Source organism: Camelus bactrianus, chromosome 23 (genome assembly GCF_048773025.1).
Source record: "Camelus bactrianus isolate YW-2024 breed Bactrian camel chromosome 23, ASM4877302v1, whole genome shotgun sequence".
Lineage (NCBI taxonomy): Eukaryota > Metazoa > Chordata > Mammalia > Artiodactyla > Camelidae > Camelus > Camelus bactrianus.
This window is the reverse complement of record NC_133561.1, coordinates 1,300,476-1,326,461: the sequence shown is the minus strand read 5'-3', so window position 1 is coordinate 1,326,461 and position 25,986 is coordinate 1,300,476. Positions and strand designations below refer to the sequence as shown.

Here is a 25,986-nt window from a genome sequence, read left to right as displayed (position 1 = left end):
GCAGAACACAAACCCCAGTATCTCTAGCATCCAGATCAGCGTCCGCTCTATAAGACGCATTCAACAAAGGTTGTTGAGTCCGTGAATGAATGAGGGAAGGCAGGAATGAACGAGTGGGCTGAGAGCCGTGTAGGATGACAGCCTGGGAGAAGCGGGTTTGTGAACGGGCTCAAAGGAAATACCCCAGGGCCAATTCAGGGGAAGGAGCTGAGGAGGGTTGCGTTCGTGAGCCTGGGGACAGAAAGGATTCTAATAATTAAGGTTCTGGTAAAAATAGTAACAATAAACTGAGAGTTCAGCACAGGGACTAGGGTTGGACACAAGAACTTTCTGACTGTGGGAGGAAGAGCACAGTCCAAGGTCAGAAGGCCTTGCCCACAGCAGGGCTTTGGATGGAGCGGGGCCTTGGGAAAGGGGACGGGACCCGGGAGGAGGGGCCTCATGGAGCGGGGCTGGGCCTCGGGTGGGCGGGGCCTCGGGTGGCTGGGTGGGCGGGGCCTCACTGAGGTTCTGCAGCACGCGGTCGCGCTCCAGTTGCGTGTCCCGGATCTTGTTCTGCAGCAGGATCAGCTTCTCCTCGTACTGGTGCTTGAGCGTCTGCAGCCGCCGCTGGCTGTTCTCCAGCTCGTCAATCAGCTTCTGCTTGATTTCGATCTCGCAGGTCAGGTCGGCCAGGTCCGCCTGGTAGTTCACTTCTGCAGGAGCAGAGACAGGCTGGACCCGGCCCCCGGGGCCAGGGGCCAGGTGGAGGGGGCCGGGACTTCCCCTGGCCAGCTGCCACCAGCCAGTGACCAGCGGCGAGAGGAAATGACACGGCCCACGGTGGGCAGGTGCTGCAGGGGGTGGGGGTGGCACCTTTAAAGAGCAGCCTTGGACGTGCAGAGTCGGGCCCAGGAGGTGGGTGAGGATCAGGCGTCTCACCCCCCCCTGCTGTGCCAGAGCCCGATGCCCACCCACTGTGCACAGCCTGGGAGCCAGCGCAGGTGAAGGAGGGAGAGGACCCAGAGCAGCTGCAGGACTCTGGGGCCAAAGTGGAGGCAGGGCCGAGCTGAGGTGCACGTGTCCTGATTAGAGGAGTGGGCTTCGGGCCAGCCGGACCTAGGTCCAAGGCTGAGCTCTGCATCTGCCACGCTGGGGGAGGTCACCAGCCTCTTCAATGGTGACAAAGGGAGGGATCCTAACACCTCTGCCCAGGATGGCCGTGAGGATGGGGAGGGTGGGGCACGTGCAGGCTGAGCTAGCTCAGGGCCAGGCACACCAGGCACCAGTGAGGGTTTGCATCCCTGTTGTTCCTACTGTCACTGGTTTCCCACCTGAGTTCCGGGCCCCAGACATCCACTGCCCCGAGCAGTGTCTCTGGGCGTGGACAGCAGCAGCCCCACGTACCCCCCCCAGGAGCACACACCCTTCTCCTCGGGGTCCGAGTCCGAGTCCACCAGGCTCTCCTCGCTGCCTGAGTCCTCGTCCTCGTCCTCACAGCCGCTCTCCTCTTGCTCCTCGTCCTCCTGGGCACAGGCACCATCAGGGCGGCTGGCCCTCCGCACTCAGGGCGTCGGGGGTGAGGCATGGTGGGGGCCCTCCGTTCACCCTCCCTCCTGGGAGAGCCCCCCACTCTCCAGCAGCCTAGCCAGAGCCCCTCTGGGGGAGCCTCCCACCCACATCACCATTCGGGGTGAGGGGCTACGGGATGGACATCACCGTGGAGACCAGAGATGCCAGGAGACTCAAAGATCACCTGGAGGCTGGCCCAGCCCCTTCCCCTCCCTGTACAAGGATGTCAGTGGGGGCCCCCACCGCAGCAGGAACGGGGGTAGCATGAGGGGGTGGAGGTCCCTCACCTCCTCAGCCTCATTCTCATCGGTCTCCTCGCTGTTTTCCTGTTGGATTTTCGCCCTCTTTTTGAAGGCCTCCTTCTCTGGGCTGCCCAGGAGTGAAGGGTGGGCAAGTTAGGGGACTCCCATGCCTTAAATGTGTGGGCAGGGCGGTGGGGGGGACAGGAGAGGGAACAGGAGGAGGGTGGGGGATAGCAGTGTCTCGTCCCTGCTCTGCAGAGACCTACCGCTCTTCCCTAGCCCCCAGCCCAGAATTAACGCTGGGGGACTCCACCCTCCCTCCCCTTGGAGGAGAGCACTGCATCAGAGAGAGGTGGGAGGCTTCTGTCCAAAAGGTAGGCCCGCTCAGTGAGTCCCCAGGGCACCCCAGGTGAGTGCTGTGCACAGGTGGCAGGGTCTGGGGGCCTGCCCTGGGGAGCCTCCCCTCACCTCTTTCTCCGCTGCCTGACCTCCTTCTTCTTGAGCCGCTCCAGGTCCTGCTTGGCCCTGCGGATGACCTCAGAGGCATCCTCCATGGAGCTGGCTGGGGCGACCGGGGATGCACCCAGGGAGTAGGGGCCCCTGGCCGAGGCCCTGGAGAGGCTGCGACGCAGGGACTCGTTCATGGCCTCGCTCTCCAGGAGCTTGGTCCTGCAGGGGGTGTGGTGTCAGGTGAGCGGCACTGCCTCGGCCCCCACGGGTCCCGCGTTGGGGCTCACTCACCGCAGCTCCTCAATCTCCCGGATGTAGTTTTGGATCAGAGCACCGATGGCCTCGTTGCCGTCTCCTGAAGGAAGGGTGGGGAGGAGGGGCGGTCAGAACGCGAGCGCAGTGGCGCCCTTCAGCTGCAGGCTGCTGCCTGGTGCCTGTGCCTCCAACAGGGCAGCACACCGGGTCCTCTCCAGGAAGGGACCTCTGCCAAACAGGGCCGCGTCTGCACGTGGATATGCACAAGCGCTGCTGGGAACAGCGGGGTTAGAAGCAAGCAAGTGCCCGCCAGGAGCGGCTGTTACATAAATCATTCACCACCATCACATGTGGAGCACTGCGTGGCTTAAGAGAATTAAGTAGGTTTATGTGTTTTAACAGGGAAGGATTCCTGAAGCATAGTGCCGAGTGAAGAGGAGGTCCTAGGACAACACATATGGTCGCATTTACAGAGAAAAAGAAGTGTGTGTGCACACGCATGCACAAGAGCACACATGCACGCACAGATATTCAGACTCGGAGCGAGCGTCCTGAGCAAGGAGGTGTGCCACACGCTGCCCACCGAGGCTCCTGAGGATAGAGGGGATGAGGGACGGGGGCTTAGCGAGCGAGGACTGTCACCTTCCACTGGCCTAGTGCCTGTTCGTGGAGGCTGTGGTCACAGCATACCCTGGGAGCTGACTGGCGGGAGAGGGCCCAGCCCACCGGTGCTCTGGGCAGGCGCGGTGCAGCCCACTCACCGGCCTTGGCCAGAAGCAGGTTGGCCTCCTGGCTCATGAGGTGTGTGACACGGTTGTTGATGGCGTCGATGGCCTCCTGCATGGCCTTCACTCGCAGGCGCAGCGCCGCGTTCTCCTTCTGCAGCATGGCGTTCTCCCGGAACAGGTCACTGTAGCCCTCGGTGCCGTCCTCCCCCATCACCCTCTTGCCCTGGGAGGAGGGGCGGGCGGAGAGCGGTCAAGAGTGGAGAGCGGTGACGATGCTCTGCCCCAGCTACTGCCCAGGCCTCTCCCTTGCCATAACAGCCCTGCCAGGCTCTCCTGCCCTGGTTTCCCGTCTCCAGATGCTCAGAACCCTTACCCCGGCCCGCATGACAACAAAAAGTCCAAATTATGTGACCAGCCCCTCCAGGCCACCACTGCCTCACTCAACCTCCTTTGCTAATGATCACTTTCCTGTCTCCAAAAACACTAACCCAAGGGTCAAAACCCGAAGGGCCCAGGCAGCTGGCATAAATGAGTAGGTCGAGGTGTAAGCGACAGGGGGTGGTAGGGACTGCAGCAAACAAAGTCACACTCAGTCTGAAAGGGGCAGCACTGGGCCACTCCAGCCAACTTGGTAGCATACGTTGTTAGAACTTCAAGTTTCTAAAGAAAAACTGAAACTCCCTAACTTTCAGAAAGGTTGACAACTACGTTGCATACTTTTAAAACAAATGGCAAGTCAAACCAAAACCAACTTGCATGCCAGGTTTGGGCCGGGGGCCCTGGCTGGTGACTTCTGCCTTAGTCATACGGAACAGGACACCTCCCTAGAGGCCCTCGGCTTTCCCACCTCTGTTCCTTTGCACGGGGCTTGTCGGCATCCGAGGATGCCTGTCCCACTTCCTTCTGCTGGTTCCTCATTTGTTCCTCAAAATCCACACAGAAGGCCCCTTCCTCCGAGAGGCCCTCCCTGAGCAACTAGGGCCAGCCCTCTCCCCTGCAGCAGCCCCCCTGCACCCTGGGCCCCTCGCGTGATCCATCAGCTGTCCTCACTCTGTGCTGCAGCCTAGGGGTCTCATCTGGCCCAACACGGCAGATTCAGCAGACGGGAGACCCCCGCACAGAGTGCCTGCCCTGTGCGTGAGATCTGTGTGCGAGTCAGCAGGTGAGCCCCACACTCCACGCCGGGGCTGGCGCGCAGTGATGCCCCCGAGCGGTGCGGCCAGGCGGGGAGGGGATGGGCCTGCTCACCGCCTTGTACTCCATCAGCTCCATCTGCAGGCGCGCGATCTCAGCCCGCAGGGCGCTGATCTGCTGGCTGGTCTTGTCCTGGTTCACCACCACCTTGTTCTTGATGTTACGAGCCCGGTTGGCGTACTTGAGTGTGTTCAGCGTCTCCATGAAGTCACGGTCCGAGGGGCTCACGCAGGCGATCATGATGGTCTGGCTGGACGGTGCGGGGGGGGGGGTGACAGATGGAGCGAGGGCAGCCCCAGAAGCATCACCTCAGAGCAGACTTCTGCTCCTCAGTGCCCGGAGGCCCCAGGGACCTGGGCAGGCCCCAGGGCAGAACCTGGGAGGTGGGGATCAGGACCACCCGGCCTCGGTGTCCACTCCAACCGTAGTAACCGCGGCGAGGGCGGCTAGTGAGGCGGGGAGGCCGTGCTGTGCCACGGCCAGAACCATGGCCCTGCCTCTCCTGGGCTCCAGCGCTTCCTTCAGGACCGTCCCTCCCTGGTGTGCCGACAGGGAAACTGAAGCCCCCCACACTGACTGACGGTCACGGCAAGCCTTCAGGGGCGGGAGAGCCTCCTGTCCGCGGTCCTTCACGCCCCAGTGTCCCATCCCTGTGCCCCAGCAGCCCTCACCCCACTCCTCGCCCCGATGTCGGTAGGGTACCTGTTGCCGCCCAGTGAGTCCTGGAGGAGCCGGGTGAGCTTGGAGTCCCTGTAGGGCACGTGCACCACTTTCTTGCTCTGGTCCCCCAAGGCGCTGATCACGTTGCCCAAGGCCAGCTGCAGGAGACAGACTTGGCTCTCCAGAGGCACTCGGGGAGAGGAGTGGGGACCCCCCATCCCCAAGCTGTCCACACCTGCCTCGCTGACCCCAGCAGCCCTCCGGTCCCCAAGGGTTTAGAGGCAGATGTGATAGTTGGTGAAGTCGGGCACTGGGGCAGGGGGAGGGTGAAGGCCCAGCGGTGACATATGGTGCCCCGAGAAGGCCAGGACAGCTGTGGGCCGTGGGGCCTGGGGAGGGTCCGAGGCTGAGCTGTGCTGGCCAAGGCATGCCTACCAGGCCACAGTTGATGGAGATGCCCTCCTTGGCCCGCTCGCCGGTGGCCCCCGTCCGCTTTAGCCGCTCCGAGCCGGCCAGGTCCACAAAGTGAAACTTGGCAGTGAGCGTCTCAAACTCACTCGTGGGAGCGGCGCCCTCAGGAAGCCCAGCCATGGCCTCGTTCACCTGAAGGGAAGCCAGCAGGTGACTCCCAGCCCCTGGCAGTGCTGCTGGGGGATTCGGCAGAGCGTCGGGGGGAGGGGGGAGGCCTCGCACACACAGAGCATGGACAGCGAGTGCACGCGTGGTTCTCGGTCAGTCCTCACCATCATGGGGGTATGGCTGCCCCATTGCACAGATGAGGCAACTGAGGCTTCAGAAAAGAGAACCCGGGTGTGCTGGCCCCAGAGCCTGGGCTGTGTCCCCACCCCGCCTCTGGAGATGCACGCAGGCTCCTCACCAGGTCAGGCTGGGCACACACACGCATCTGGCACACGTGGATGGTGAAGATGGCGTGGGAGCGGGAGCTCTGCACATTCATCTGGGTGCTGGCCGTGGTGCGCGACAGGGCGCCCTGCTTCAGGCACTGGATCAGCTGGGGAGGGGGCAGGCATGAGGACCCGGCTGGCCGCGCAGCCCTGCCCCCCGCCCCGGGCGGCTCCCAGGGCGCCCACCTCCTCCTGGGAGCTGACGAGGCGGGAGGTGACGCCCGTGGTGTAGATGCCGCCAGTGGCGTCCTCGTGGATCTTGATGTTGGACCTGCGGTGGCGGGCGTCGGGGTCGCGGGCGCTGTCGAAGAGGTCCAGGATCTCCTCGTTGTAGAGCTGCAGCAGGGAGACGGCTGCTGGACACACGCGCGGGGCCCACGGGGCTTTCTGGTATCACATGCCAGCTCGGCTTCGCAGGCGTGGAAACCAAGGCTCTGGGAGGCTAACTGGCCACCCGGGTCCCCTCTGGGCTTGGGTTCTGGGATTTTCCCCTGGACAGGGGTGGGGCAGCCGGTCCCCGTGCAGAACCATCCTGAGAGGAAGCAGCGCTGAGCGCTCGGCCCTGGCAGGGGGTAAGGGCATGAAGGGGACAAGGGGACTGGAGTCCTCGTGGAGTGAGGAGGATGCGACGGGGCTGGGGCAGATCCCGTGATGCTACCAGGTCGGGATGCGGTTCCCGATGAGGGGAGGCAGGGCTGGGAGCAGCACCCCAACCCCATGGTCCCAGGCTGATGGAGAGCGGCCTGTGGCCCGGCCTCTGGGGGGCATCTGGGGACACCACTGGGAGGGGGCTGGCCTCTGGGGGGGTCTGGGGACACCACTGGGGCCGGCCTCTGGGGGGTCTGGGGACACCACTGGGAGGGGGCTCGGCCAGGGGCAGTTGCCCCATTTCAGATGGTCTCTGCCTTGGAGACGCCTGCATTTGAAACTGTTGGCAGGGAAGGTTTCACCTGCTGGAATTTTCACCAGGCGGGGAGCGGGGGCTGGAGGGCTGGAGCGCCTGGGAAGCTGGGTCAGTGGCCAACAAAGCCCTCTGCAGGGAGGGGGCAGGCCATAGCCCTCGGACATCCGAGGCTTTGATGGCCTTAAAGGGACAGAAACACCCCACAGGAAGGGGAAGAGGAAACGGGAGGGGCTGGTACAGATGTGGGGCCTTGGTGTCTGTCTGTCTGTCTTTTGGGACAGACGTACAGCATCATTTAACCCCTTGTGAGTCCCCCCGGCGTGGTTTTCTAGGTACTGGCCTGCTCTTTGGGGCTCTCTATGCAAAAGGATGGAGAAAGGGAAAAACAAAGAGATGAGGACGCTTCTAGAGACACACAGTGCAGGACACACACACACACACACACACACACACACACACACACACACACACAGAGGCAAACTCTTCCTCAGAAACAAAAGTCCAGAAGGACAGAGAGAAACCCTCGAGTCTAAAACCAGGTTCCTTAAGGGGGAGGCAGCCCCTCCGCACACCCAGGAGGGAGTGGGGGTGGGACACAGAGACCTGGAGAGCGGGGACCACATCCCTCCCTCGGAGGACCACCCGGTGCAGTCAGGGCACAGGGCACACGGGCAGGAGCCCGGCCTCACACCCGGCACGTGCCCCAGGGCCGGGTCTGTGGGCTGAGCTCTTGGATGCTGGGACCTGGAGCTGCCTGGCTCAAGCGTCCCGGAGCAGGAGACTAGGCAAGCCGGGAGCTCACGAGAAGAATCCAGGTCCACTGGCCTTCCGAGAGGTGCTTCGGAGAGCCCCTTGTACAGGCCGGAGGTCCCCTCCTCCCCATCCCCAAGCCCTCAGCTGCCATAATCCCCAGGCTCGGCACCCTGACCTTCTCTCAGACAGAGGCAGGGCCAGTTGCAAAGAGAGGCCCCTCTGGGGGAACTTCCTGTCCTGGGGTCAGAGAAGGCTCAGAGGGTCAGGAAGGACCTCAGCCAGGAAGGGACAGGGCAGGCCACTCTGAGGCTGTGGAGGACCCCTGGAGGCCAGAAGAAGGGGTGAGAACCAGAGTTCTCACTCTGTGCCGGGCTCGTGCTTCCTTGTCATCCCTAAAACCCCAAGGAAATAGGTGTTGTCACTCCCATTCTGCAGAGTGGAGAAATGACCTGCCCAAGGTCACCTGGCTGGGAAGTGTCAGAGCTGCTCAGTCAGGCTGTGAAGAGCTCCTAAAGGCTCTCACTGACTCCAGCCCCATCGGAGCAGGGAAACTCCGGGGTCCCAGCTGGAAGTACTCCAGCTCAGGCTGGGATGTGCCCAGCCGTGGGGAGCTCCTCGCCCACCGAGGCCTCTTCCGCTGTGCCGGCCCGGAGCCTGGCTTCTACAGTCTCACTGTCCCTGTCCCTCCCCGGCCCACTCATAGGTACCTCCAGGAACTGGGCGCTGACTTTGAACTCGGGCCCAGCCACACCCTGCTCCTGTGCCCGCCGCTTGCGCTCAGCGATGCCCCCAAAGAGGTGGGCGATGGCCCTCGGAATGATGCCCTGCTCCTCCTCCGATGTCGTCACATCGAAGCCAGTGCCCATAGTGTATGTCTTCCCGGCCCCTGTCTGCAAGGATGGAGGGACGGCGTCACCCGGCACCCCTGGGGGCACCAGCGAGCCCAGACCCCGGTTATCTCCCAGCCTGGGTCCCCGCCCGCCCGACCCAAAACCGCACCCTGCGGAGTCCGCCCTGACTGCCAGCCCTCCCGCTGATGCCAGCAGTCAAAACCGCAGCTGCTCCGAGGGCGCTCGGGCTTGGAGTGGCCAGGTAGGCGGGGTGGGGCAGCGTACCTGCCCGTAAGCCAGCACCGTGGCATTGTAGCCCTCGAAGCAGCCCTCCACCAGCTTGCTCACGCAGGTGGAGTAGATCTGCTCCTGCCAGGTGTCCAGGTCGAAGACAAAGTCATAGGTGAAGGCCTTGTCCTTCCCCAGGAGAACCTGGGGCTCCCCCGGGGTGACCGAGGTGCAGATGTGACAGCCCTCAATCTTCTCTTTTGACAGCTGAGGCCGGATCCTGCCCGGGGCGGGGAGAGTCCTGGGTCAGGCCCAGCTGCTGGGGGACTGCAGGGCCCTCCTCCCCACCTCTGCCTGCCAACATGCACCCCCCCAGGCCCCTCCTGCCCCGCAAGTGGGAGGGGAAGGAAGGACACTCAGGAGCCCCCTCCCCGAGAATGAGGGCAGCTCGGGAACACTACAGTAACGGCAACAGCAGGAGCAACACCGACACCATCAGAAGCAGCGGCTGCTCACTTTCCAAGTGCTCTGCACGGCGAATCCACGCTGACGGCACTTTACCTAAATGAATTCATGCGTCCTTTACCCGAAACCTGTGAGGTGTGTATTCCTTACCCAGCTTTACAGACGAGAAAACAGAGGCTGAGAGAGTTCACGTGACCTGCCCAAGGCCGGTAACAGAACCTGACCGATCTGACATCAAAGCACACACTCCCGATTGCCTGGGGGGCCCCAGAATTCGGCGTCCCACGGAGCAGGGGATAGAAGACAGCTGTCCCCCTCTGGGGAGGCAGAGCCCAGGACCACAATGGGGAAGGAAGGGCCAGGCCTCCGGGGGCTGCAGGGGTCCTTCAGCTCAGGAGCCCCCTCCCAGAGGCCAGAGGAACATCTCAGGCACAAGCTCTGGCCCCTCTCTGGGAAACAAGGGGGCCAGACCAGGTGCAACCCTGCAGACCTGGTGGAGGTGAAGGTTGGAGCAGGGCGGGGACCTCCAGCAGGGACAACAGCCACAGGAGGGGCCCACATCCCAGACCCTGGGGGCCCCTGTGAAGAGGAAGAGAAGTGGCATCAGGGCGCAGCCATGGACAGGGCCGTCTCCCTCCAGCCACCCCAGGCCCCTCTCAAGCAGCCACTGCTGGGGCGAGGTCCCCATGGCAACCGAGTGGGAGTCAGCGAGCATGCGTGCAGGGCCTGGCAGAGAGCACCTCCCAAGGCCTCAAGTAAAGGGGGCTGGGCGCTGGCACTCACACAGCCAGCCCCTCAGGCACTCACAATGAGCCGCTTGTCAGCCTCCCTCTCCCTAAGCCAACATTTACCAAGAGAAGAAAAGAGCGGGAGGCCCAGCGGCAGGCATCCAGGGCCCAGGGGCGCCTCGCCGCAGAGCCGGGCCCTCCCAGCTGCCATCCTGACCCTGTCCCAGGCTGCCCAGCCCCCGAGGCCCGCTCAGAGCCGCAGGCCAGGTGCTCACCTGAGCCTGCTCCCTGCACTCTGCCGGGTGGGGTTAAAGGAGCCGGCAGCGCAGGGTGGTTAGGACACTAGGCCCAGTCCACACCCATGGATGGTGGCCTGGCCTTTCTTCAGAAGCATTTCCCCTTAGGTGTGAGGGGTCTGCACACCACGGAGGCTGCCAGGAACAGACATCCCAGGAGGTTACCACCCCCTCCACCCTATCCAGCTGTTCCGGGCCAGGTGATAGTTAGAACCCAGCTTCTCAGTCTCCCCCCTCAACTGGCAGCTGGGAAGGGAGCTGGGGAGTCCACCCGTCCTCTCTGAGCCTGCAGACCAGAAACTGCAGATGCGTAAGACGCCAGGGCTGCAGGGCTCCCCCTGGACCACTGGCGGCGGTGGCTGACACACGCCCATGCAGCCACATGCTGAGCGGCGTCTGAGCACTGATGTGCAAGCCCTCACCCAAGGGGGACGCCGCGGTCCCCACTGTGGGCAAGGGCGCAGACGATGCCCGGCCAGTGGCAGGCAGCAGGGGCGGCAGGGGCGCGAGCCCAGGCACTGCGTGTGCTGCCTCCTCAGTGCACCTGTGCTTCTGGGTGGCTGGGGGCAGGGCTCAGCCTGCCAAGGGGAGGTGCGGGCAGCGGCCTCAGAGGGGCCCAGAGACCCAGCAGCTTCACCGACCAGCACCAGCTCCCGGAGACGCCCTCCCGGCTGCGTGGGCTGCTGGCAATGGGATTTCTGGATCCAGTTCAAATACCATTTAATTACATGGGCAGATGGCAATGCTGGCGATTGGAGGAAATCGAATCAGGATCCCCAGAGACAGTGGGAGCAGGCAGTGGGGAACTGCAGTCCTGAGGGTCAGAGCCCGTCGGCAAGGGGCCAGCTTCTGCTCCACCAACCAGCCCCCTCAGAACAAGAGGGCGGGCAGAAGAGAAGACGAGAGAAGGGGGCCCCCCGAGTTTTGGGATCCAGGTGTTGTGGGGTGAGCCAGGCATTCACCCTGAGGTCCTCCGCCCACCCAGCACATCCTGGCATGGGGTCCTCTGGAGTCAGAGAGAGCCAGGCAGCCCCACGCCAGCCCATTCTATGCACCAGCGTGCTTTGCAGGTGCCAATGGGACAGGACTGTGACCCAGAGGATAGGGTACCAGCTGGAGACAGTGGGCATGGGCCCAGGATGAGGCCCTAACTCCCAAAGCCACTGACCTGGACAAGGAGGAGAGTTAGTCCCAGGAATGGGCCCTGATGAGTAACTGGAGATGGCGGTAAAGAGGGTGAAGGCTGCATGAACACGTCCCCCGTGCTGCTGTGGGGCTGGGCACCTGCCACAGACCACCTCACTTAAGGGCTGCAATGAGCTGGGGATTTCAAGCCATTGCCCAGAGAGGGAAGTCAAGGCGGTCGGTTACACCGCACAGTAATACAGGCGAGTTGGGCACCAGTTCCTGCTCTCGCTGAGTCTGAAGCTGCGGCTCCACCAGCGGCTCCTGCCCAGGAAACTCAATCCCCAGATCGATAAACAAACTTCCTCCAGAGCAGCGCCGCTGTCAGAGCCCCGGGGAGTCTGGCCACAGCCCATGTGTGCGCCAGGCTGGACTTGGGCGCTGCCTGGCTTTCAGGGGCCGCAGTCCGGCACGGCAGTCATCCTGGGGCTCCTCCTCACCACAGCCGCCCCAGTGGACAAGCCGAAGCCCGGCCCCACAGGCAGGAGACAGGAGGGCTGGGAGATGAAGACGGGCCCTGGAAAAGCCACTGCCCCACCCTCCTGTGGTCCAGGAGCCCCTGCCTCCTCCTGTGCCACCTGGATGATCCCTTTCTAGTGTCAGCTTTCTAAGAACTTCATCACCCTCCCCTCCGCAGCTCCCCTCCGGGCCCTACCCAGAGGGAGGTCACTTCTGCGGGCTGGGCTGCCCGCAGAGCTCAGTGGCAGTTGGCCAGCACCACCCACCCAGACGACGGGAAGGAGGCAGCTTCCCGATACACAGGGTAGTGGGTCGGGTGGCGTGGTGGTACCCCTCCCAGCCCTGGTCCTCCCTGGTGGGGGTAGGGGGGCAGTCAGGGCCAGAAACCAGGCTCCAGGGTCTTCCAAGTAAACCACAGATGGTAGGAGCTGTGGGCCAGACCCAGGACCAGGGTGAGGAGAGTGAGGCCTTTGCCTCAGGTGCAAAATTTAAGGGAGCAAGAAAAAAACCCAGTCATCAAGATAAATTATGATTTAATGCAATATTTGAAAACTCTAAATTGGCAAAGTGTGCTGCCTGGTTTTGTAAACCCAGTGTCCAGTGTTGTTTCTGTCCAGAGATTCCCCTGAACGTCACCCATGGGCCCCACCCCTCCCAACCTCCCCCCACCCCTTCTCCAGGTCCTGCAGAAGGACTACAGGGCGACAGCCCAGCTCAGAAAGGCCCGGAATCTCCCAGAACAGAGCCCAGTCTATTTGCCACTTGGCAGACAGAGCGGCCGGGGGCGCTCAGAGAAGGGGCCAGAGCTTTTCGGAGGCGGGATCTGGCGCAGGCCCCGCCGAGCTTCCCCTGCTCACTACTGAGCAGGAGCTGCTGCCCGCGGTTAGTGATTTTAACATCCGTCCAGACGCCCGGGGACAGGGGGGCTGCGGGACACACCCCCACACCCGCTCCATGCCGAGGCGGGGGACAGCCTGAGCCCAGGGCTGCGGGAGCGGCTGAGCTCAGCGGTTCCTGGGCTCCCTGGGGAGCCGGGAGGGCAGGGCGGAAGGGGAGGATGGAGGAGACACAGGAGGCAGGCCCTGGGATGCAGAGACGGCCAAAGAGGAAAAGCTCCCTCCTTACCCCAAAGGGTTGCCAGCAGGCCGGAGCCCCACCCCCACCACCTCGGGACTTAAGAGGGGAGGATGGGATTTCCCCTCACCCCGCCCAATCCTTCGTGACGTCACACAAAGCCGGCCAATCATCCCCCAGGGCTCCGCCCAGTAACCGTGGGCTGGGGGAGGGGTGGTGGGTGTGGCACAGCCTCCCAGGTAAAATTTGTCCTGCCAATCAGGTGGCTGGCTCCCTCCTTTGGTCCCCGGTTGGCCTGCCCCCAGATCTTTACCCCCAGCTCCTAAGGATGCGGCCCTGGGTTCTTTCCACTTGAAGAAGTCTTACTTTTCCCTGAGAGGTGGCAGGCTGTGACGTTAAAATAATCAAGAACTGCTCCAGAATTCTAGAAAATTCTTACAATTGTGGTGCAAGGTCTGTGATTCTGGACACCCGTCTTTGCTGGTACCTGGAACCCCGTTACACCTCTGCTGACTCAAAGCCCCAGTCAGCAACAGCCCCACACGTCGGGAGCAAGATGCCTCTTTGCTGGGCACCACCCACCACTTGGCACACGTTCGAAGGCGGGTGTCCCCCCTCGCCCAGCCTTAAAAACGAGGGCTTGGAGGGAAATTCAGTCACTCAGCTCGAGGTCGCATCGCTAATCAGCACACGGTCTTCTAGGGAGACCGCCCTACCAGCCCTGGGCCTGAAGCTTCGGTGCAGGAGCGCCCTGCAGAACCGGCCTGCGAGCAGCCACTCGCCTGTGAGTGCTGTCGCTCTGGGGACTTCCAGGCTGGGAGACACCCTTGCAGGCACCACATCGAAGGCTTTAAGAAGAACCACAGGCCCGGACTAGAATCTCCTCTCAGATGGCCAAGATAACCAAGTAACTAGCCCCTTCCGAAGAAGCCCCAGAGACGTAAGCCCGTTGCCCTGTCTCATCTCAGGGTGGATGTGCTGCCTGCAAGGCTGCCCAGGTCCCAGGACCTCCTCTCTTCACACCAGTGCACAGCCTGCATGCCTGGCTCCAACCACGGGGCAGAGGGGCAGACTGGGCCTGGGCTTTTGTAAATCTCTGTCATGGAATTTGTGTGTGTGTGTACAGTATATGTGTGTGGCTGGGGACACCGAGAGGCACCCCATGACCTCCTGTCTGCCTGGCACACCAAGTCACTCAGCCACGTGTGACCTGCTGGGGACCAGCTCTTCCCCATCAGTGACAGAGCCAGACCAAAGTGCAACTCAGCTACAGAGGGAGGGATTCAGATAAGCTCACAGAAGGAACTTCCTGCTGGAAAGACTGAAGCCCGGGAGTCTGTGGAGTCTTGCTCGTCAGGAATCACGGTGGCTGACAGCAGCCGGGCCTTGCCTGATAAGGTGGATGCCGAATATCTTTAGAGAAGCTGTGCGTGGAGCTTGCTGAGACACGTGAACACATGTCGTGCGGAATGATGCCTGCTTCACTGAGGCTCCGACCAGAGAACGGGAACAAACCCAAAGTCACACGATCCTAGTGCTGGAGGTGGAATTCAAACCAAGCCTGATGGTGCCCAGTCTCGCCGCGTCCTCTAAGCAGCCCTGGGACTGGAGAGAGGTCGGCGCTGGAGAAAGACGATCCTGCCGACAGCTGCCAGCAGGGCCACGCACTGTCTGCTGGGGAAGCATGTTCCCACTTTGGAGCGAAGGAAGCCGAGGCCTGGGGCAGGGGAGCAGGGGCTGAGGACCCAGGCACAGAGCACACGCTCTCCTCCGCGCAGGGCGAGGATGTCTGCATACTTTAACATGCATCCTCTCCCCGCTCCCCCCCCCCACCCCGTGGCAGCCTGCCAGCTCCAAAACCCCTGCTCTCTCAGGGGAGTCTGGCTCCCAGACCCAGGGCTTTAGCTGACTTAGTGCAGAGAAAGTATCTTCCCGTGGAGGCCACTCCTCTCTGAAGCAGGGTGATGAGGTCCAGTCTGGGGTTTTGGCCCTTTCAGCTGCAGGGGTGTGGTGCTCAGAGCCACCCAAGCCCCCTGGCAACCAGAGGGGCTTGGTGTCCTCCAATCAGACCTCATACTGGCCTCCCAGCCCCTCCCCCAGCCCAGCTCTCCTGCCTGCAGGGAAAAGACTGGCTTTGAACCCCTAAACAAGAAGGCTTTGTATGGGGGGGGGGATTCAAAGGGTAGGGGTTTATGAGGCCCTGGCAGGCCTGACGAAAGAGGTCTACCAGCCCTCGCTGCCTGTTGTGTCCCTGCACACGTTCCCAGAGCACAGGAAGGGGTGAGGACGCTTGGAGGGAACCTACAGGGAGCTTGGGGTTCAGGACCCTGCCCCCTCCCTCCTCAAGGGTGTCCTTGACCTCTCGCAGTTCATCCCACTGTCCTGGTCAGTGACTTCTGAGGAATGCCCTGGACATAAGTCTGACAGGGGAGGGTCCAAGAGTCTTGTCCACGCCCTCTCCCCCCTGCCCCTGGGCCTCAGGGCCTCAGCTGGGCCCGGGGAGCCCCAGGGAGGAAGCATCCCACCCCTGAGCAGAGGGGTGGGTGGCAGAGCTGGAGCTGGGGACCCCCAGCCTGCTGTCGGCCACACGGGCTGGGATGTGAGCTGCGGCGGGTCTGACTCCTGGTCTGGGCCTGGGAAGAGGGCATTCCCAGCTCAGCAAAGCCAGCTCAGCTGTGCTCCGGCATCACTCCTGCCACCCACCCTCCCCCTGGGGCATCTGGCAGGGGTTTCCCATGACCTCCCGGGAGAGGCTGCAGAGCCCCAAGCTGTGCCGCATCGGCATCTGGAGGGGGACAGCTCAGAGGAGACTGGGCCCTGGGGACGAGCCGCTGCGGAGGAACGCACAGCAACAGGCGCCTGGCCTGCGGGCTGGCTGTGGGGGCCTGAGCCCCCCCCCCTGCCTAGCGGGCCCTGGCCCAGGCCCTCTGCCAGGCTCTCCTCTGCGCCCCTGAATTCCAGCCTCAGGAAAGACCAGTCCAGCCTAGAGAAAGGACAGGCAACTCTGATGGCAGCTTCCACCAGGGATGGCAGAGGGAGAGGGACTCAGGTGTCTGGGGATGGGGGACTGGGCACGCCATCCCTTCCACACCCAGAGCAGCCAGAGCGGGGACAGGGAGGGCAGAACACTGCAGCCGACAGTCAGCCACCTGCCGTGGGCTCCGTTGCCCCCTCCTGCTGGGACAGAGGGGCCACGGCTGACCGGCCCCAGCCCGCTCCCCTCCCCTGGCAGGGAAGCCTCCTCTCCTCCGCCCCCAGCAGCCTCTCAGGGACCCTGCTTCCTCCCAACAGTCTGGAGGGTAAAATGAGAGAAGACCTAGGACACTTGGTGGGGGCAGGGGGAGCGAGAGGAGACTCGGCTGTCCCAGAACTTCCCGAGAGCGGGGCAAGGCAGCACTCGGGCAGGGAGAGGAATCCCAGAGACAGCTGCACAGACCTCAGGAAAGGGGAGCACGTGGGCACAGGCAGCCCCACAAAGAAGGCCCAGACCCCTCCCTCGCCACATCGGTACGGCCCGGGTGCCTCTCCAGCGCCCTCCCATGGTCACAGTCACAGTCACTGTGTGTAGCAGCATCTGAGGAAACGGGGGCACATGGACGCACAGCAAAGGGCAGCTGAAGGAGGAGCCGTGCTTGAAGTGACAAGGGCCCCGGGTTCAAGTTCAGACTCCTCCGTTTACTGCTGTGAACGTGTGCCCATCTCTACCAGGGGAATGACACCTGTACCTTGCGGGCCCCTGTGGGCTGAGTGGGGTAACACAGTGTGGCGCCCACACTCAGCGAGTGTGCGGGAGACGAGGGTGCTCGGCCCCTCTGAGCTCAGCATCCCTCCATCACAGAGTGCATTCTGCAGTCCACCCACCCACCCACCCATCCACCCACCCATCCATCCACCCACCCATCCATCCACCCATCCACCCACTCACCCATCCACCCACCCATCCATCCATCCACCCACCCATCCATCCACCCATCCACCCACTCACCCATCCATCCACCCATCCATCCATCAATCCACCCACTCACCCATCCACTCATCTACCCACTCACCCATCCACCCACTCACCCAACCATCCACCCATCTATCCATCTATCCACCCAGGGCTCGAGGTGAACTCTTCTTTTTACCTAACAGTCACAATGGCTTAATCCAGAAAGACACCTCCTAGGTTTCCTGTGAGTTTGGACTTATTTTTAAAACAGTTCACTCATACTCTGCTCTTCAAGGTCATATGCCTTAAATGGCATCCCAACCGCTGCTCTCCACAAATGAAAGATGGGAACAAGCCTGCGATTCCCACTCTACAGCGGGTAAAACTGAGGCCCAGAAGGAGAAATGGACAAAGGTGCCATGACCCTGCCAGCGATGTGCTTGGTCAGTCCCCACCCTGCCCGATGCCCCCAGAGCTGCAAGAATGAGGATGCCAGGCACATGTCACCTCTGCCACTTCCTCAGCCCCTGCCCCACCCCCGCTACGAGGTCTTCAAAAGCTAAGAGCCAATCAGGCGGCTGGCTAGGTGGGGTTGGGGGACGGTTTCCGGGGCCTGTGGTTACCACTCGGCTTCCTGGTGATGACATAAGCCCTATTTCTGCCGCTGGAGGCCGCCCCTAAGACTCTCAGATCTCCACCGCCCCCCCCCCCCCCGGAGGCCCTGCCTGGGCCTCAGTGTCCCAGTTCTGTGAATTGGACAACATGTGACACTGAGGGCACTGGTTGGCTCTGACTGCCCTTGGGCTCTGTCAGAGCAGAGGGCACTCTGCAGGCACCACATCCCCACCCTCACTCAGTCTTTTCTGTCTTTGTCCTGAGCCACTAGTCCTCTTGATTCAAAATTTAGACAGACATTGACCAAGACTTCAGAGGAGCCTGGGGGAACTGGGGGCATCACTGCAGCTGGACAACCCAGCCTGGCGGCAGAGAACAGGGGCACCATCTCACACTGTCCCTGGGCCCCTGACGGGTGTCCCCCCTCCCCTTTCCAGCCGCTGCCAGACCCTGGTAGCGTCCAGGGATGGATGTGGGGCCAGCAGAGCCCCTCCCCCTCCCCGGCAGATTAAGGAAGGAAGCTTAAGGAAACCAGGCAGAGATAAGGGGGAGGGGGTTAGGCTACAGTGAGTGCTCCCCTCATGCTGTGGGCCTGGAGCTGGGGGCTTGAAAGGGTCTTAAATAAATGCACCACGTGACTTGGCTTCCTTCCCCAATCTCAACTTTGCCAACTTGCATTTCTTAACCACCACCCCCTTCCCCTTCTCCCCCCCACTGGTCAGGCCTGTGTTTCTGCAGCCTGGGGCAAGTCAGCCTCAGCTCCCCCCAGCGTGCCCCGCCCCGACACCCCAGGTAGAGGCCAGCTCTAGGGCAGCCTCGGCCCAGGCTGCTGAGAGTCCTTATGCACAGGGGACTAATGGATAAAGGGCTCACAGGGCAGGCTGGAGGGCCTGGCCTGGGACTCTCTCAGGGCAGAGTTCAGGGGTAGACACCAGACTCCGGGAAGGCCCGGGTGGGGCTTTGGGGGTCTGCTCACATCTAGAACATCTCCCCTTCTCCCATGGCCCCAGGTGCTGAAAGTTCCCTCCTCTGGCTTTCCCCCAGCTTTGATCCTCACCCTGAGGTGATGCCAGGGCCAAGAGCCCGGGGCCTGGCTCTGCTTACCTAGTCTGAAGCCCCCAGACCCACACACACTTACACACACATACACACTCACACATACACTCATACACCCTCACACTCAGGCACACTCACACACCCCGCCAGACCAAGTCTGTCTCATGCCCAGCCTCCCCGTCCCAAGAGTCAGGCCAAGGGCTCACCATGGGTTATTCTCATGGGGACTCGGCTAGATGTAAGAAAGGACTTCCAGAAAGTCGTGAAGACGGCTGACCGTGCTGCTGGGCTAGCTCTTGGCAACTCCAAACCCTCGGCTCTTCCCAGCACTGCACCTCCCTCCTCCCGCCCATCCCCCGGTCCTCAAAGTGGGACAAGTGATTTCTGGGGGGGTGGGGATGCAGGGTGAAAGGGGGTCCCAAAGCATGGAGAACTCTCCCCTGTAGCCTCTCGCTGGCACCGTCTCTCCCGTCCCAGTGCCAGCCCTAGTCCAGTCCTGTCCTCAGCTCTCTGATTGGAAACTGGGTCCTCTCCAGGCATTGTCTGCCTTCCACGGCCGGCTGCCCATTGAGGTCTGGCGTGTGTGGGCTGGGCGCTCGTGCAGGGCAGGAGGGGAGGAGTGGGCAGAGCCCTGAAGCCCCTGAAGGCCTGGCTCTTCCCATGCTCAGACCTCCCCACCCCTCGGTCCAGATGAGCACCCTGAGACAGAGTGGAGGCATCAGGATGCCATGGGGCAATCTTGTGGGAGCAGTGGTGACACTGGGCACCCAAAGAACTGGGAGCAGTGGGCAGGCACAATGCCCTCTGGGTGGGAAGGCTCCCGGAGCCTTCCAGTGGTGGTAGTGATGGGAACAGAACGCCCACTCTTCCTCACTTTGCGAAGTGTCAAGGCTGTGGGCTTTCCACGCCTTACCACGCCCCAGTCTAGTCTGGGGACCCTGATGGAGGTGGGGGAGGGGGGCTTTGTCTGGCTGTCTCCAATAAGATGGAGTCTAAAGGAAAGCCCCCTGGGAGGGGCACCCTAGGCCCCCTCCTTCCCAGACCTTGTTCAGTTTCCCTTTTATGAGGGGCCTGGACTCAATCTGCAGCAGCTGCCTTATTTACATTTCTCACTCCCACCCCATAACACACCTTGCTGCCCTGTCGACCTCAGCGGGATCCTGCAGCAAAGTCGCCCCGGCAGCAGCCTGGCCCCGCCCTGGCCGGCCCACCCAGCACCTGTGGGGCTTCTCTTTGTCTCTGGCTGTTCAGGGCCAGCAAGTCTGTGCCCCACGATGCTCTGAGTGCAGCCGGGGGTGCAGAGGGCACGGCGTCTCATTCTCTTTCCCTCAACCCCAGGGCTGTGATCAGCAGTCCACTGATCCTCTCCGACCTGCAAAGGGCTGGCCAGGTGTTGGGGGGAGGTGGGGGGACACCTGCCTGGGGCAGGAAGGGAGAAGCTCTTCTATAGTCATCTCTGAGAGGCTGCCCCGGCATCCTGGAATCTGGGTCACCTACAAACCAGGGAATCTAGAGATCTGTCTCAGACCCCGCCTAGACGCAGACCCAGACCCCCACCCCCATCACACAGAGATGGATGACATCCACCTTGCCTGCCCTAGTGACCAGTCCCAGATTGGCACTCTCCCATCAACAGACCCTCTCAAAGAGAAACATCCAAATCAAAACCGGGGAGAGGTGGCACCGTGTGGCGGACTCCCACGCAGCACAAAGAACACAGTGTCTCCCACCCTGCACCTCTGTGTGCCCTGTCCTTTGCCCACCTCACTTTGCCAGGATGTCCCTTCAAGTCCCAGGTAAGTCCATGCGGCCCTCGCAGCTCAGCTGTCTGAGGCCTGAGAACAGGGCATCAGTGTCACAGCCTCCTGCCCTCTCAGGGGTAGAATCTCAGGTACACCCCATCCTCCCTCCTCAGCCTCAGCCCCAGCCCCTCCCGGGACAGGCCCCCCCGCAGGGTTCTCTCCAAAGCCGCTGACTCCCCACGGAGGGCCAAGGCCCCTCCCAGCCGTTCCATTCGTCCTCACTCGATCTTTGTCTGCGGAACCGGCCCCAGGCAGCGTGCTGCCTCCCCAGCTGGACCAAGAGCACAGAACCAGTGGGCTAGGGTGGAAGCGGGGAAATTTCCCCCATCCAACATGCCCGCAAGAGACAGCAGCCCGTGGGGAAGCGAAGAGGAAACAGACGCTCCAGCCTGGGCCAGGGCTGGGTGTGAAATACCGGATTTCCTTGTTTATTCGATTTTCTGATCATTAAGGGCTCCCAAGAGGGACCCGAAATTACCACCCAAACAAAGCCACCTCCAGCCGCCCGCGGGGCCGCCAATCCCTGCAGGGATCCAGCCAGCACGCGGCGCCCTCCAGCCTGGCCCGCCCGACCTCCGCGGGCGCGGGCCTTGAGTCGAGCAGCGTCTCAGGACCCCCGGACCCCCGCCCCACGCGAGACAAAGCCGAGCCCTCCGCGCACGCGCCCCGCCGCCCGTCCTACCTGATGGCCACCTTGACGCAGCAGTCCCCCTGGCCAGCCATGGTGCTCCGGCGCCGGGTCCCGCGTCGTTCAGGGGCGGGGGTCTGGGGGCCAATGCCCCGGGCGGTGGCTGCGGCTGCGGGAGGCCGGGACGCGGGCGTTGCGGGCGGAGGCTGCGGCGGCTGGAGGTGACATGCTCGCGGGCGGCCGGCGGAGGGCTCACCCGCGATCGGGGGAAGCCCCCCGGGCCCGGGCCCGCGCGCCCCCTCGCGCCATCGGGCAGCGGCGCGGAGCCAGCTGACAGCCCGCGGCGCGACCGGCTCCCCACAGCGCGGCACCCGCGCGCGCACCTCCGGCCCCGCCGCGCCTCCAGCCGCAGCGCGAACAAAGGGGGCGGGGGCCGGCCCGGCTCAGGCCCCGCCCCCGTCAGCCCTCGAGCCCGCCCCGCCCAGGCTCCACCAATTGAAGGCCGGAGCCGGTAACAGGGGCGGGGCGGGGGCCTTTAAAGGGACCCCTCGGCCCTTCCACGCGGTCGTTGCGGGGTCGACGGAACGGCCTCTGTGGGCTAGGGGACGCGAGCCAGGGAGCTGACTGGGCCGGAGCCTCGGCCCCCAGGCCGCAGACTCAGCCTCTGTGGGACCCCCATTCATAAATGCGGAAGACGGGACACAGAGAAGGGAACTACCAAGGTCACACAGGAGTTAGTGGCTCAGCGTGGGTAAGAACCCAGGTCTCCCGGCCCAGCGCTGCTCTGCACAGCGTCCCACAGCGACTGGCGGTTTGTATTCTGAACGTGCGGGGAATGCCTCCCTTCTGCATTGAGTCCAGGGAATTTGCCAACCTTTATTGAGGGGGATTCTTGCTGAGTGTCTAACTAGAACTCCCTCCACCCACACCCTGCAGCATTTTAAAGTTCATCTTTGGGTTGGTTCCTGGCCAGGCTCCTAGCCCAGATGGCCCCTCCTTCCTGCAAGACCACAGAGGCTCCAGTGACCTTTATGACCCACAGATGACCCCCTCCCCGGGCCTGGCTTACACTCTACTTGTTGTGGCCGTGGGGGCAGAGGGTCAGTGTGGGAGGCCTGAGCTGCCCCAGGGAGACAGGGAACAAAGGAGGCACTCAGCTCTGGGCACCTGGTAGAGGCTGGGGGGGCAGGTGGACGGGGAAGGGGGCGGGGAGGGCAGCTGCCTTTGGAAGGGTATAAAGGCCAATCAGAGTCCTGGTGACTTGAAATGGGGCAGTGATGGAGGAGACCAGTAACGTGGGACGTCTCAATTGGCCTTTCCTCTGCGCCCAGCCCCTCCCCCTGCCCCCAGCTCCCAACATTGGGGTCATTCATGGGGCCCCTCACCAGCTGCCATCCCCTCCCTCACTTCTACCAGCTCCCTCCTCTGGAAGGAGCCCAAGAAGAGGACCCAGCTGCAGCTCCAGATGTGGAAGGACTTCTCTGGGGGAGTGGGGGGAGGGGAGTATGACTCCAGGCTTCTTGCATCACCCTCAGATGATGAAACCATGTCAGAGATTTGGGCAAGATGTGGGCTCGGGCCTGAGGATATGTCTTTGGTGCCATCCTCTTCCCTTTCCCTCCCCCCTGCCACAGATAACTGCTCCATCCATAGCCCAGATTCCAGTTTGTGGTCAAACCAAAACCAAAGATAATTTCAAGGGCAAATTACAGGGGCAAATCATCACCACTCCATCCCCTCCCCTCCATTTTGCTGGAAAACAGCAGCATGGCCATCAGTGCTCCAGGGTGGAGGAGGGGCGGGGGCTGGGGTAGGTCCTGGGGGCACCCTGCACCCTTCACTGGCATCTAAACCTGGAGGAAGTTCTCTCTAGGAAGGTCACCCCTCCAGGGGCTGGAGTCCAGCAGAGTGTTGAGGAGTCAGGCCCTGGACATTCTCTTCCATTTTCCAACCAAAATAAGGTAGGGAGGAGCTAGCGTGTGTGGGCCCTCTGCATGAACAAGGTGCTTTACGGGCACATTCTCACTTCATTCTCCTGACCTTGTGAGCTAGGCTTTACTCTTTTTCAGGTTTGCTGTTGGGTAAATGGAGTCTTGCCCAACACATGAGCAGCAGAGCCAGGACTTGAACTCATGCATCTGGTTCCAGACTCCCCATGCAGCCTCCAAGCAGCTGCCCAGGGAAAGGGAGCTGGGCTGGCCCAGGCTTGTGCTCCAGACTTAGTCCTCCCGGATGATAAAGTTGCACTTTGCAAAACTGCTCCTCTGGGTTTCTCTGGGCCCAACTCTGGCTTCCTGCCTCCAGGAGATCCCCTCTGACTTCCGAGAGTAGGTGACCCTTCTGACTCATAGCGTCACTGCTGGGAAGTGGCGCCAGAGCCCTGCCCCCGCCACCCCCCTCCCTCCAGGTCACAGGGTATTGAGCCAGGAGGAGCAGGGAGGCACATGGGCTGGAAACTTGGGCCTCCTAGAGATCAGGGTCTCAAGGCAGCTCCCCCCGGGACACCAGGGAGCAGCCAGGCAGCTGGGTGTCTAGACCCTGTCTCCTGGGCGCTGCTGGGGGAGGAGGTCAGGCGGGGACCCTGTGGTAGTAAAGAGGCTTAAACTGCAGCCTGGGGAGACTTAATCAGAGGGTCAGGGAAGGCCTAGGAGGGCACCCGCCCTCTTCGGGGTATGTCCAGCCTCAGCCCAGCCCTGCTTCCCCCTCAGGTGTGTTCCCACCTCCCTCCACCCATTTCCTCCCCGCTGCTTTTCCTCTTTCTATCCCTCTTTTCCAAACCCCAGCGTTTCTCCACATCGGCTGCCTGTATGCATATCCCCTTCCCCGCGCGCGCACACACACACGCACACACACACACAGACACACACACACAGACACACGCTCATACACATGCGATACTCCATGTTTGGCCCTGAGCCCCTTCTTGGACTGGAGTTTGAGCCTCATGTCTTCTCCTGAGCTGAGCCCCACCCCCCTAGCCCAGGCATCTTGGGCCTCCATCTTCTCTCCTGATGGGAGCGGTGGGCATCTGGGCAGATGGGAACCTGCGGGCTGCAGGGGCCCCTCTACGCAGCAGGAAGCACCCACGCCACAGTGGTGAAAATCCTCAGCTGGGGGGGGGGGTGGTGTGGAGTGGGCAGCCATCTGGCCCAGATCTCTCAGGCTCAGCCTAGCTCTCAACAGCAACCCTGCAGTAAGAAATCAGAACACCTAAGAGAAACCCTTAGGCTCTAGAAACGTGCCCAGGGGTGGCCTGAACTTGAGTCCCGTCCCGTGGTTCTTTGAAATTAGCAGCAGGCTCTGGCATTGGGAGGAAATGTCTAAGAGCTGACATGAGTTCTAGGGGTGGGGAGGGCAAAGTCCTGGGCCCCCAGCCCCAGCCCCCAGCCCTGCCCAGCAGCTGTGCCTGGTTCCTGGGAGAATAGACACTGGTCCTCCCTGCTGGCAGACAGCCCAGCCCACCTGGAGACAGAGCCTGGTCCTGGCCACCAGCAGGAGCTCAGCACCCCAGAGAAGGCCTACTGGGGACAGGCACTGAGACCTTAGCTCAGTGGGGGCTCAGCCTGACTTCCTCTGTTACAGTAGGAGACAGACTTAGCCATAGAGGAAACCAGAATTTGTTATAAATAGCAAAAAAAGAGAAAGAACTGCTGTGGATTACAAATACTCTGTCAGTCTTTGAAAACAAAACAAAACAAAACAAGCTATTTTTGGTTTCAAATGTCAGTGAGGGCTTAATGTGCCACAGAACCTCAGACACGGGGTCTCCGTCCATGCTGCTTCTCACACAGCGTCAGGGCCACGGCAGGAGCAGCGGCCGCGGGAGCAGCGGCCACGGCGGGAGCAGCGGCCACGGGAGCCCTCAGGTCATCTAGTTCGACAGCTTCATTTTCAGGTGCGGAAACTGAGGCCTAGAGAAGTGGGGGAACTTGTCCAAAGCTGCACAAAAAGCCGGTGAGCAGGCACAGACAGTCCCAGAGAGGGCAGTTCCCATGATAGCGCAGTAGGACCCAAAGGCTGAACATCGGAGCCGGGGCTGTGTGTGTGTCAGGTTTGCATCAAGTGAAGTCTGTGCAAAGTGACAGAAGACAGCCTGGAAGCCAGAGTGTGGTGACCCGAGTCACGGAGATCTGGGTTCAGATTCTGGATCTGCCGCTCAAAGCCATGTGAGGACTCCCACCCCTGGAACGAAGTCAGTCACACCCACCTGTTCTCAGGGCTGTGATGAGGTGGGAACAGGGGAAGCTGTCCCGAGCACCCAGCACACGACTGCGCACAAGATGGAAACGCATTTCCTTCATTTCCTATGTCTTCTCCACCCCTTCTTCTGAGCCCCCACCTCTGACTGGGCAGAGGGCAGATTTGTCATCAAGACCTTAGGGGACAGGAAGGCTGAGAAGAGTGTGAGTGAGGCTGGGGGCAGGGGTGTGGCGATGAGGTCTCCTGCCTCAGCATCGTGGTTGATGGGGGGCGGGTGGAGTGTCTCCAGCCTCCGCTGGCTGCGGGGAAGTGTTTGCCGAGGCAGGAGGGCCCCGGCGGGCTGGACCCCTGCAGAGTGTGGCCCCCTCACCACACGCAGCCACGCTGATATGTTTGGAGGCGTCTCTGAGCCATGTCTCACTCAGCCCAGAGCTGCCCTGTGCCAAGGTTGTTTCAACCCTCACAATGGCCTGTGAGGCAAATACCGTTATTGTCTTCATTTTGCAGAAGAGGAAATGGGCTCAGAGGTCCCTTGGCTGGCGTGGTGGTCATTAGTGCTTCCACCAAGTATTTCCCAACCCTCTGCCTCTGGCACAAGGCTGGCCGACGTGTCCTCACTCCCATGTTAGGTGTGGCCCTGTGACTCCGATTGACCAGTGAAACGTGGGCAGGACCCAAGTGTGTTACTCGGAGGCGGAAGCTCCCCGCAGCCCGGCCCCTCACCCAAGTTCACGTTGTCTGTAGACTGTGCGTGAGAAATAAACTTTGATTGTGCTAAGCCGCCAAGGTCGTGAGCTTGTATGTCGTCTTGGCGTAGCCCACTCTCCCCAAGCTGATGCTCGAGTGC

General features: G+C 62.1%; 1 protein-coding gene across 4 annotated transcripts in view; it reads right to left on the bottom strand.

Annotated features, from left to right (window-relative positions):
* KIF21B (kinesin family member 21B) overlaps positions 1-21,337 on the bottom strand; it is a 42,607-nt gene extending 21,270 nt beyond the window's left edge. For all 4 annotated transcript variants that reach the window (XM_074351544.1, XM_074351546.1, XM_074351545.1 and 1 more), the window contains exons 1-14: positions 20,994-21,337; positions 8,758-8,980; positions 8,350-8,532; positions 6,172-6,321; positions 5,958-6,092; positions 5,516-5,683; positions 5,123-5,238; positions 4,475-4,670; positions 3,260-3,449; positions 2,535-2,598; positions 2,262-2,462; positions 1,839-1,920; positions 1,406-1,505; positions 504-695 (exon numbers count right to left, since the gene is read on the bottom strand). In XM_074351544.1, coding sequence (XP_074207645.1) covers positions 504-695; positions 1,406-1,505; positions 1,839-1,920; positions 2,262-2,462; positions 2,535-2,598; positions 3,260-3,449; positions 4,475-4,670; positions 5,123-5,238; positions 5,516-5,683; positions 5,958-6,092; positions 6,172-6,321; positions 8,350-8,532; positions 8,758-8,980; positions 20,994-21,034 — 2,041 coding nt within the window. In that variant the 5' untranslated portion in view covers positions 21,035-21,337. The remainder of the gene's footprint in view (positions 1-503; positions 696-1,405; positions 1,506-1,838; positions 1,921-2,261; positions 2,463-2,534; positions 2,599-3,259; positions 3,450-4,474; positions 4,671-5,122; positions 5,239-5,515; positions 5,684-5,957; positions 6,093-6,171; positions 6,322-8,349; positions 8,533-8,757; positions 8,981-20,993) is intronic.
* Positions 21,338-25,986: the final 4,649 nt, after the last annotated feature.